An 11,221-nucleotide genomic window follows, 5' to 3' on the forward strand; every position below is an offset into this window, starting at 1 on the left:
GTACCTGCACCATGGTCCTCTGCTTCTTCCGGAGGTGGCGCATCCTTGCCCAGCCCTCCTAGGACTTTGTATACATCAGCATGGACGGCATCTACACGCACAGCATAGATCTTGGTGCTGGCATCCAAAGTGCCGGCAGCTACCTAGTCAAACAAGCAGAGGTGTATGCATGGGGATCAGAGAAAGGAGCAGCTGAACAGGCAAAACACAGCAATCTGCATCAAATATTTACTTGCCCTTAAGAAAAACATGACAAAGATCCCCCTAAAACTGATAGGGAATAAACAGAACCTAATGGAAAGATATCAGCTCTTCATCAGTTTAGGAAAGAAAGTAAAGTAGGTAATAAAGTGTTCTAAACAAGGAAGCCTTGTGTGTATTTGTAGAATCCAATTATTGTGCTGTGTTAAATATTAGTCATCATCAGCATTCACTCAGATGCAAGAGCAGGTGGACATCCTTCTTACTTTAAAGTTGGTCGGTTCAGCATCTTTCTGTTTAAGAATCTCTGACATAAAATCAATCAAGTGCAAGCCAAAAGCATTCTTGGTGGTGATTTTCTGAAAACAGAAAATTGCAGAAAGCCTTGTCATTTAGGGCCTAGGCTCATGTAAACAATGATACCCTGACAAGGGGAAGCTGAGTTTGTAACAGGAATACCCCACAGCTCAACACAGACATCAAATCCCACCCACACCTGGTGACACAGCGAAACCCGTGTGTACCTCTTCATTCTCAAGGTCTGCAGTGACAGCACACAATTCCTGAGTGTTCCTGTGTGCAAGCTCTGTTCTAAGTGCTGACACAGAGGGGCTCAGTCCCCCTCAGAACATCTCTGAGGTAGGGATATTCTCACTCTCATTTTACACAGCAGGACCCTGTGGCACAATGGTTGGGTGACTTGCCAAGGCCACATAGTGTGTAAGTGGCCGAGACAGAATTTCAACTCAGGCTAATTCTAGGACTCACAACCAGCCCACAAGCCTAGGATCTATCTACTGTTTAGCTCCAGAACTACACTGCTAACTCTAGTATGCTGCCTCTCTAGTCACACTAGAGGGGTCAGGCAACTTGTCACAGAGGTGGCAATGGTCTATAAGAAACAGTAAAACCACACTGAAAACAGCAGCATTAAAGAGTCACTGGAAAATATAAGTGCACCATCCCCGACCGTGCATTCTCTACAGAACCAAGAAGGATAGATTTCCTCTCTGATCAGGCTGCAAAATCTTCACTGATTAAACCAGCAGATACTCACATTTTCAGTAGACAATTTGATACAGGTGGAGTAATGTTCAGTAATCTGTGTGTTTGTAAACTTGGGCATTGTAGCTGAAACTTCAACATTCCTAAAGGAAAAACAAACAAAATGGGAGCTGTTATGAATCCAGACCTAGAAACCACGAAGTACTGTGGTGATGCAAACCTGCATAACCCATGATGTGGTAGCTGCCACAAGGCAGCCCAGTGCCCACTCACCTGCTGGAAGGGGAGGCCAGCAAATGCGGGGAAGCCAGCAAACGTGGGGAGTCTGTGCTGAACTGCAGGTCAAAGACCTTGGAGCGCCTCCGCTGCAGCTTCTCCTTCTCATCATCATTCTGAGGGAAGTCTTCAAGGACTGGGGTGCCAGGAGTGTTGAGAGGGGCCTTCCGGGGCAGGGCCGTGGGGAACGCCCACTCTGAAGGTGAGGCGATGCTGTGGTGGCGTCCACGGGGCCGTGAAGGAGAGTTCTTCATTGTGGCTGAGGGCGAGGGAACAAAACACTGGCTCAGGAAACCTTCAGCAGGACAATCCCCATGTCTAAAGGGGGGCTGCAGCCTGTCCCAGGGAGGATGTTCACTGTGCATTTCCCACCAAGATCTTTCCCAATTCTAATATTCTGTGGCTAGAACCTCTATGGGCTTCCGAGGTGGTGCAGTGGTAAAGAATCCGCCTGCCAGTGCAGGAGACGTGGGTTCAATCCCTGAGCTGGGAAGAACCCCGGAGAAGGAAATGGTAACCCATTCCAGTCTTCTTGCTTGGGAAATCCCATGGACAGAGGAACCTGGTGGGCTACAGCCCATGGAGTTGCAAAGAGTCTGACACGACTGAACACACACACACAGAACCTCTATAGTTCGAGTTTCTTGGCGAGTGAGGGGTTTATGATGCTTCCTGCCAATCTGGACAAATATCCACTGTGCAGTTACTGTGAACTTAAAGCACCATACGGGATATAAAGGTGGGTAAGAAAAAACTGCTGCCTCTGATAAGCCCACAAACTAGCAGAACAACAGACATGTTCAATCATAATGCCAGGCAAGATAGAGAAGATGAGATGCTGAGATAAGGGTGAGGTACGGGCTATCGTGTCAGATAGACTGGGTTCTAATCCCAGCAGGGAGACAGAATAAACAATACAAATATGTAAAATAAATAGAATATTCCAAAGAATCACCCACAGATTACTTACTAACTGCAAAGGGAAAAATATCTCTTTTCTCTGGGCATGTAGGATCTTAGTTCCTTGACCAGGGATTGAACTTGTGCCCCCTGCAATGGAAGTATGCATGTGACAGGGAAGAAAAGTAAATATGGCAAAATGTTAACAATTGTTGGGTTTAGGTTGTGAGTGTGAGACTATTTACTGTCTTAGTCTTTCCATGTCCCTGTGTGTTTGAACATTTTCATAATAAGAAGTTAGAAAATGGATGGCATGTTAGATGGAGATACAAGCTCTGGAGAAAAGTAAAGCATGCAAAGGGAATAGGACTAGGGAATGGAGGTGGGAGGTCATTTTTAATATAGTGGTCAAGGAAACATTTCAGCGAGAACATAACATCAGAATCAAGACCATGTAGATGTCTGTGGGAGGTCACGTGGAAGCAGGCGAGCACCAAGTATAGAGGCAGGAACATGCCTGGCACACCTGGGGCCAGTGTGGTGCAAGAGGAATGCGGGGGAAGTGAGAGAGGTCACGGGGTGTCATATTTGCAAGGCCTGCTAGCTCAGGAGCATCCAACAGAATAAGGCTGGGACAACGGGTAGGGGTGTATGAGCCTTACTTATGGGCCACTGTAAAGACTTGGGCCTCCATGAGAAGGGAAGTGATTGAACATGGTGAGAAAAGGCATAAAGTGATCTAACTTATGCTTCATGAAGATCCCTATGGCTGTTCTGTTGAAAACTGACTGAAAGGACAAGCAGGAAGACCAATTAGCAGGCAACTACCAACAACCAGGGGGCTTCCCTGGTGGCTCAGTGGTAAAGGACCCACCTGCAGACACGAGTGCTGCATGGCGCAGGAGCGGCCGAGAGGAGCTACCCCACATCTGAGGTCAGGGGCGGCGGCCGAGAGGAGCTACCCCACGTCCGAGGTCAGGGGCGGCGGCTGTGCTTTGCTGGAGCAGCCGTGAAGAGAGACCCCACGTCCAAGGTAAGAGAAACCCCAGTAAGACGGGAGGTGCTGAGAGAGGGCATCAGAGAGCAGACAGACTGAAACCACAATCACAGACAACTAGCCAATCTGATCACATGGACCACAGCCTTGGCTAACTCAATGAAACTAAGCCATGCTGTGTAGGGCCACCCAAGACAGACGGGTCATGGTGGAGAGGTCTGACAGAATGCGGTCCCCTGGAGAAGGGCATGGCAAACCACTTCAGTATTCTTGCCTTGAGAACCCCATGAACAGTATGAAAAGGCAAAAAGATAGGACACCGAAAGATGAACTCCCCAGGTTGGTAGGTGCCCAATACGCTCCTAGAGATCAGTGGAGAAATAACTCCAGAAAGAATGAAGGGATGGAGCCAAAGCAAAACCCACATCCAGCTGTGGATGTGACTGGTGATAGAAGCAAGGTCTGATGCTGTAAAGAGCAATATTGCATAGGAACCTGGAATGTTAGGTCCATGAATCAAGGCAAATTGGAAGTGGTCAAACAGGAGATGGCAAGAGTGAACGTCAACATTCTAGGAATCAGTGAACTAAGATGGACTGGAATGGGTGAATTTAACTCAGATGACCATTATATCTACTACTGTGGGCAGGAATCCCTTAGAAGAAATGGACTAGCCATCATGGTCAAAAAAAGAGTCTGAAACGCAGTACTTGGATGCAATCTCAAAAACAACAGAATGATCTCTGTTCATTCCCAAGGCAAACCATTCAATATCACGGTAATCTAAGTCTATGCCCCGACCAGTAATGCTGAAGAAGCTGAAGTTGAATGGATCTATGAAGACCTACAAGACCTTTTAGAACTAACACCCAAAAAAGATGTCCTTTTCATTATAGGGGACTGGAATGCAAAAGTAGGAAGTCAAGAAACACCTGGAGTAACAGGCAAATTTGGCCTTGGAATATAGAATGAAGCAGGGCAAAGGCTAATAAGAGTTTTGCCAAGAGAACACACTGGTCATAGCAAACACTCTCTTCCAACAACACAAGAGAAGACTCTATACATGGACATCACCAGATGGTCAACACCGAAATCAGATTGATTATATTCTTTGCAGCCAAAGATGGAGAAGCTCTATACAGTCAGCAAAAACAAGACTGAGAGCTGACTGTGGCTCAGATCATGAACTCCTTATTGCCAAATTCAGACTTAAATTGAAGAAAGTGGGGAAAACCACTAGACCATTCAGGTATGACCTAACTCAAATCCCTTATGATTATACAGTGGAAGTGAGAAATAGATTTAAGGGACTAAATCTGATAGAGTGCCTGAAGAACTATGGACGGAGGTTTGTGACATTGTATAGGAGACAGGGATCAAGACCATCCTCAAGAAAAAGAAATGCAAAAAAGCAAAATGGCTGTCTGAGGAGGCCTTACAAATAGCTGTGAAAAGAAGAGAAGTGAAAAGCAAAGGAGAAAAGGAAAGATATACCCATTTGAATGCAGAGTTCCAAAGAATAGCAAGGAGAGATAAGAAAGCCTTCCTCAGCAGACACTAGTTTGATTCCTGGGTCGGGAAAATCCCCTGGAGAAGGAAATGGCAAGCCACTCCAGTATTCTTACCTGGGAAATCCCATGGACAGAGGAGCCTGGCGGGCTATAGTTCATGGGGCTGTAAGAGTCAGGCATGACTGAGCGACTAAACAACAACCAACACCAGGACAACAGATGCTGGTGGCTCAGACCAGAGAGGGGATGGTGGAGGTGGTAGAAAGAGAGAAAGCAAGAAAGAAAGTGTAGCTGCTCAAATGTATCCGACTCTTTGCAACCGTATGGACTGTAGCCCACCAGGCTCCTCTGTCCATGGGATTTTCCAGGTAAGAATATGAGAGTGGGTTGCCATTTCCTTCTCCAGGGGATCTTCCGGACCCAGGAATCGAACTCAGGCCTTCCTCACTGCAGGCAGATTCTTTACCGTCTGAGCCACCAGGGAACCCTGTGGAGGTGGTAGGCAGAGGTCAAACAAGATATAGTCTCAAGGTAGAGGCAAGGTGATTTCCTGATGGATTAAACGTGGGGCACAAGAGGAAACACAAGAATGAAGGATAACGCTAACACTGCTCTAAAGAACTGATGGAGTGGAGTTACCAGGGCCTGAGAGAGGAATACTACAGAAGAAGCATATCTGTGGGGAAAGGAGGCAAGATTGGGGCTCAGTCTGGTGCCTGCTGGGCTTCAAAGGCTTACTAGTCATTCAATTGGGGGTAGAGAGCCAGATATTTAAATCTAGAGTTTAGGGAAAAGTTTTGGGCTGGATATATTAATATATATGTGGATGTTGTAAGCGCAGAGAGGATATTCAAAGCTGTGGGGGATGAGAAGACCAAAAAATGAGGACAGTTAGAAAAAAAGCAAAAGGCTAAGTCCTAGAATACTTCAAAGTTTAAAGAGAAGGAAACCACAAGGAATCAGTGAGGAGATGGGTAATGCATAACAAGTGAAGGAGAGGGTGGTGTTCCACAAGTCAGGTGAAGAAAATATTTCAGGGGAGGAAGGAGTAATGAACTACATCAAATGCACCTGACAGGTCAAATTAAGTGAGGATGGAGAACTGACCATTAGATTTAGCAACTAGAAGTTATTGACAAGAGCAGCTTTCCCAGAGTGCCAGGGAACAAAGAGAAAATCACTATCTAGAAGAAGGACACTGGATGAACCAGGGAATACAGCATGACTGTTGGGCATCTTTAGGGTCCCCTTGAGATGACAGGGTGTGAGGGGCTGGGGCAGAGTAGGGATTAATCAGAGTTGTGATTTTGTCACAAGCAAGTGTAAAGAGGCAAGAAGAGGGTAAGGGGTTACGGGCGTTAAGAAAGGAAGTGATTACACTGATTGACCATGGAATGTAAGCTATGTAGGAGGGGAACAAGGGCATGAGAGAGGTGAGAGACAGGGAAAAGTAGAACACAGGTCTGCTGGGTCAAAGGACTGTTGGAGTTGAGGAACAAGGAGTAAGCTGGAATGACAGGAGTGTTTGAGAGGCAGGGTGCACTGAGATGAGAGTGGCACAGTTCTTCATAACGACAAGGTCTAGGTATGACAACAGTGGTGCATGGCTACAGCTGATGAGAGTAGACCAAGAAACAATATCACTGGAAGGGAGAGGTGAAGGAACCTGGGGGTAGTTTTCAGATTTAAGAATCAGAAGACTTGGCTTCAAACTCCAGCTCCATCACTTACTAGCTGGAGAAATTTTAAGTAAATGCTCTAAAGGTTTGCTTCGTCATCCTCCAAATGAGAATAAGAATGTATACCTCAGCTGGTTCAGAATTGGTGATGTGAAAAAAAAAACACAATATAACACACGTTAGATAAGAACACATTAGTTTCATAAAAACACATTAGTGACACACAACAAACACTAAAAGGCTGCCCATGGGCTTCCCTGGTGGCTCAGTGGTAAAGAATCCGCCTGCTGATGTAGGACACAGGTGTGATCCCTGGTTCAGGAGGATCCCAATGCCGAGTGGCAGTGAGGCCCCTGTGCCACACTGCTGAGCCCTCGTTCTAGGGCCTGGGAGCCGCAACTGCTGAGCCCACACACCACAACAAAGAATAGGTGTCCTGCTCGCTGCAAACAGAAAGCCTGTGAAGCACAGCCAAAAATAAAATAAATATATAAATTTAAAAGGCTGCCCAAGTAAGAGGAAGGAAAGGAATGATGATTGGGGATAAAAGAGAATTAAAAATACAGCTTTATAAGTTTCCCTGATAGCGTCCCACAAGCTGAAGAGTATGATTAACAGAACCTTCAGCTGAGGTCAAAACAAAAGAAAAAGAAAGTAAAAATAGGAAGGACGCAATAGACATTTTTATAAGCTAAATCAAGAGAACTTGTGACTACTTGAATGTGGGCACTGCAACCAATGTAAGGAAGGAAGTTGGACCTCAGAAGAAAAACAGATATAGAAAGCACTAAAGGAGGAATCTAAGAGGGAAACTCAAAATGGAAATTAGAGCCACATCTTATTTCTCAGAATTGTCTTTCCTCAAATTTCTCTCCTTCCCTTTAACATTGTACATCCATTCATTCAACAGATGGGTTACTGAGCTCAAAAACACTTTGCATATCCACTTCTTCACCTCCTACTCATTTTTCAACCCCTCTGGTGTGGCTCCCATGCCCACCACTTCATGAAAACTGTCTCGTCATCATCACCCACAACTTCCATGTTGCCAAACCCAATGGTCATTTTTCAGGCCTCACCCCTCTTGAGAGTCAACGGCACCTGAAAGAGCTGACAACACTCTGCCTCTGAGATTTCAGAGGCTTCTTGGCTTCTATAACACCACTCTTTTCTGAGTTTTTCCAGCTCTTCCTTTTCTAACCAGTTTCTAAATATTGGTCCCAAGTGTTTTCTCTACAGGGTGTTCCTGGTGTTCTCACCTGTTTCCATGGTTTTGCCAGCTATACAATGAAAGTGAAAGTGTTAGTCACTCAGTAGTGTAGCTTAGACTTTTTGTGACCTCACGGACTGTAGCCCCCAGGCTCCTCTGTCCATGGGATTCTCCAGGCAAGAATACTGGAATGGGCAGCCATTCCTTTCTCCAGGGCATCTTCCTGACCTAGGGATCGAACCTGGGTCTCCTACATTGCAGGCAGATTCTTTACCATCTGAGCCACCGAGCTGGGAGCTTTACAATAATGATGACCAAATTTACTTCTCAGTCCCTAGGCCACTTCCCTGAGCAGCCCTATCACTGCCCCCAGTGTCAAACTTATCCAAGTGATTATTGACCCTTTCAGCTGACTCACTCAGGTAACTCACTTACCACGTCCAAAAAAAGTAACTCTCAATTTCCAAACCTCCTCACAAGACCTACAAAGCCCCTGCCTACCGGTCGGACGTCACTCGATGTTCAAGGTCCTGGTCCTTGCCCGTGTCAGGCTCTTTCTCGCTTGCTCTTTTTTGTGTGCTTGCTCCTTCTGCCTGGAACTCGTTTCGCAGAATCTGCTTAAAGATCTCTGAGTCCCTCCCCCGACTCTGCTCTTCTCAAACTGAGCACTCAGCCTCATCTGTAACTAGTTAGTTTCCTCTCTTCCGAACTAAAACATATGCTCTAAGAGGATGGGATCTTATCTATTTTGTTCTTTATTGTAATCGATCTCTATATCTGAGAGAGGGTCTGGCCCACTGGGGACACTGGGTACTTGCTGAAAGGATGTAAAAATAAATGCAAGCGTAATAACCATATAGCGGTAACCTCCATACTTCTATGGCCCTGAACAAACGAGCACTCCGGGAAAACCTCTTTTTTAACGAAGAGACACCACCCAAGGTGTAAGAGCCCGAGGAAAATGCGTCTGGCATCCCGCTCACGGCCGAAGCCGCGTCCTGATTGGCCGGACGTGCCCGCCTGCCCACCCCGCGCCGGCCCTCCTCTCCCACAGTCGGCCGGCCTTTGCTCAGCCCCGGGAAAACGAAAACAACGACGAGGTCGAGAATAACCGCACTCCCCGCTCAGGCCCGCCCGCCGGCCCTACAGCCGGGCGCACCGCCTCGCACCCCGCCCTTCCCGCCTCGCCTCCCCGCCACACAGCCTCACCAGGGCAGGGAGATCTCATCTTGTCCTCCGCGTCGCCAGAGCTGGTTTTAAATTGCGCGCCGAGACACCAGGTCGCCGTAACGGCCGTGATGACGCCAACGTGGGCGGGGCCAGAGGCGCGCCTGCGCAGACCGCTTCAGTCCTCCGCGCGGAAAGTGTCCATCCAGCCGCGTGGAAGTGAGAAGTCAGGGTTGAGGGCTCCCGGCTCGAGTCGTGAGGGTGGACTGTAGTGGATCCGTGGAGCACGCCCCCCCCCCCCGAAATAGTATGGAGACTCCGTCCTTTCAAGCGCTAGACGCGAAAAGGCCCTAAGGACCGAGCGTGGAGCTGAGCGGGCGGCAGCTCTGCTTTCATAAAATTCACTAACGGAGGAGGCAGGTGACCAAGGAAACAAAGGTTGATTTTCCCATCGTGACCTGTGCTGTGAGGGCAGCAGAACACTCACCAAGGAGGGGGAAAGTGATGGACTGGATGTGGGATGGAGGTGAGAGGGAGCGGACACCAGAAGGAAGAGCGTTAACAGGCCGGGGAAGAACTGATGGAAACTGTTGTGTGTACTTGAATGAAGACTTTCGCTAATATATATTCTTGCGAAAAGATTCCTAGATATCTTATCCCCTGTCAAAAAAGTAAGGTTAAGATTGGAAGTGAGACTGGTGTTTTTGTGCTGCCTGTCTGTTCATTCCACTCATTGCATCCAGAGAATTGTATTTTGGGAGAAAAGGCCGTTCCCCCAAATATTCCTAGAGCATCCTATAATTTCTTAACACATGACATTTTATACAGTGCTTCTTCGCAAGGGTGCTATTGGCATTCAGGGTGAAACAGTTCTTAGCATGTGACACTCTTGCCCTCTTTGTAGGACTGTTCAGTATCCCTGACACCATCTGCTCACTGAATGCTCTTCAGTCATGTTGGTAACCAAAAAAAGTACTACCCTTTGAAAACGACTTTTTAGGCCTATTTACTTTTTGCACAAACTTGTGCTCCCAGTGGCCACCTTCAAATCTTTCGTATAAGGCAGTGTTCCATAGAAGAAAGAAAACAAGTTTACCCAGGAGCCCAAATCAGCACCCAGGAGCCATCTTGGACACCTCCCTCTCCCTCACTCTATCCGCTCAATCCATTGCTGGACTCACTTTAGTTGCTAAAAGTCTCTTCAATCCTACATCTCTTTTCATCCGCGTTTCCTTCCTGCTGGTCCGCAGCAGCTGCAAACCTGCTCTGACCCCCTTCTCCTGGGGCCCAGGGTGGTGTTTCCTAAGTTCAGGATCCTTTTCATCTTCATCTTCACCCAATTAGCTCCCATCAGGTTTCAGCTCACGTCACTTCCTCAGGGAGGCCTTCCCTGATACACTCAAGTGTCCTTACTGGAGGCATCAGTAGAACTTGTCACCCTTGGGGTTTTTTGTTTTTGTGTTTTTCTTTGGCTGCACTGTGCTGTGTGCCACGCGGCATGCAGGATCGTAGTTCCCTGACCAGGGATGGAACCCTGTGCCCCCTGCAGTGAAGGCACGGATTTTTATACACTGGACTTCCAAGGAAGTCCCTACCTTTGTTAATTTTACATCTGCTGGGGTGACTATTTTGTATCTGTCTCCTCCATAGACTGTCATCTCCATAAGGTCAAAGCGTGTCTTTGCTCACCATTGTTTTCCTAGAGCTTGGTGCTAGCCCTGGACACAGCAAGTGCTTAAATACATATTGAATGAGCAAAGTTGAAAGACAAGTTTAAATCCTGGGTTGGGCATCTTAACCTCTGGGCCACATGTTCTTCCCCATTTATAAAGCGGTGATGCTAATACCCCCCTTTCACTAGGCTTTATGAGGAATTAGATAATAGATCCTGTGAGCACATAGACTCAGAATACACTAGGGTCCCAGCTATTGTTCTCTATGTGCATTTGTGACAGGAAGTGGGAATGGGTTTTGATCCTCTGGATTCTATGCGTGCACCATCTAAGAGCAGGGGGATTTGGGAGGCTGGCAGGTGGCACTAAACCTAGAGCCTCCGAAGAACTGGCTCTCGGAACGCCTGGCAGAGGAAGTCTTCTAGCAGACCCATGAATCTGTTCGCTGGTTATAATGGAGCCTCCTGAGCAGCCTGCTTGGGGCCCCACATGCAGGGAGGCAATGCCAACTCCACCCCCTGCATCTCTGAGCCAGGCCCGCCTGCTGCAGACAGGTCTTGCACCTCCCGTTGTGAATGCCGTCTTTGTTTGGGGGCGTTAGG

General features: G+C 47.4%; 1 protein-coding gene across 2 annotated transcripts in view; it reads right to left on the reverse strand.

The window, feature by feature from the left end:
• The window catches only part of NCAPH (non-SMC condensin I complex subunit H), a 32,603-nt gene extending 23,527 nt beyond the window's left edge, over positions 1-9,076 (reverse strand). The window contains exons 1-5 of one of the 2 annotated variants that reach the window (XM_081484728.1): positions 8,989-9,076; positions 1,480-1,741; positions 1,259-1,349; positions 468-560; positions 5-143 (exon numbers count right to left, since the gene is read on the reverse strand). In XM_081484728.1, coding sequence (XP_081340854.1) covers positions 5-143; positions 468-560; positions 1,259-1,349; positions 1,480-1,741; positions 8,989-9,007 — 604 coding nt within the window. In that variant the 5' untranslated portion in view covers positions 9,008-9,076. Of the gene's footprint in view, positions 1-4; positions 144-467; positions 561-1,258; positions 1,350-1,479; positions 1,742-7,648; positions 7,827-8,988 lie in introns of those variants that run through there. The other variant, XM_081484729.1, reaches the window with a different exon arrangement.
• Positions 9,077-11,221: the final 2,145 nt, after the last annotated feature.

This window comes from Giraffa tippelskirchi, chromosome 4 (genome assembly GCF_054371585.1).
Source record: "Giraffa tippelskirchi isolate mGirTip1 chromosome 4, T2T-mGirTip1v1.2.pri, whole genome shotgun sequence".
Lineage (NCBI taxonomy): Eukaryota > Metazoa > Chordata > Mammalia > Artiodactyla > Giraffidae > Giraffa > Giraffa tippelskirchi.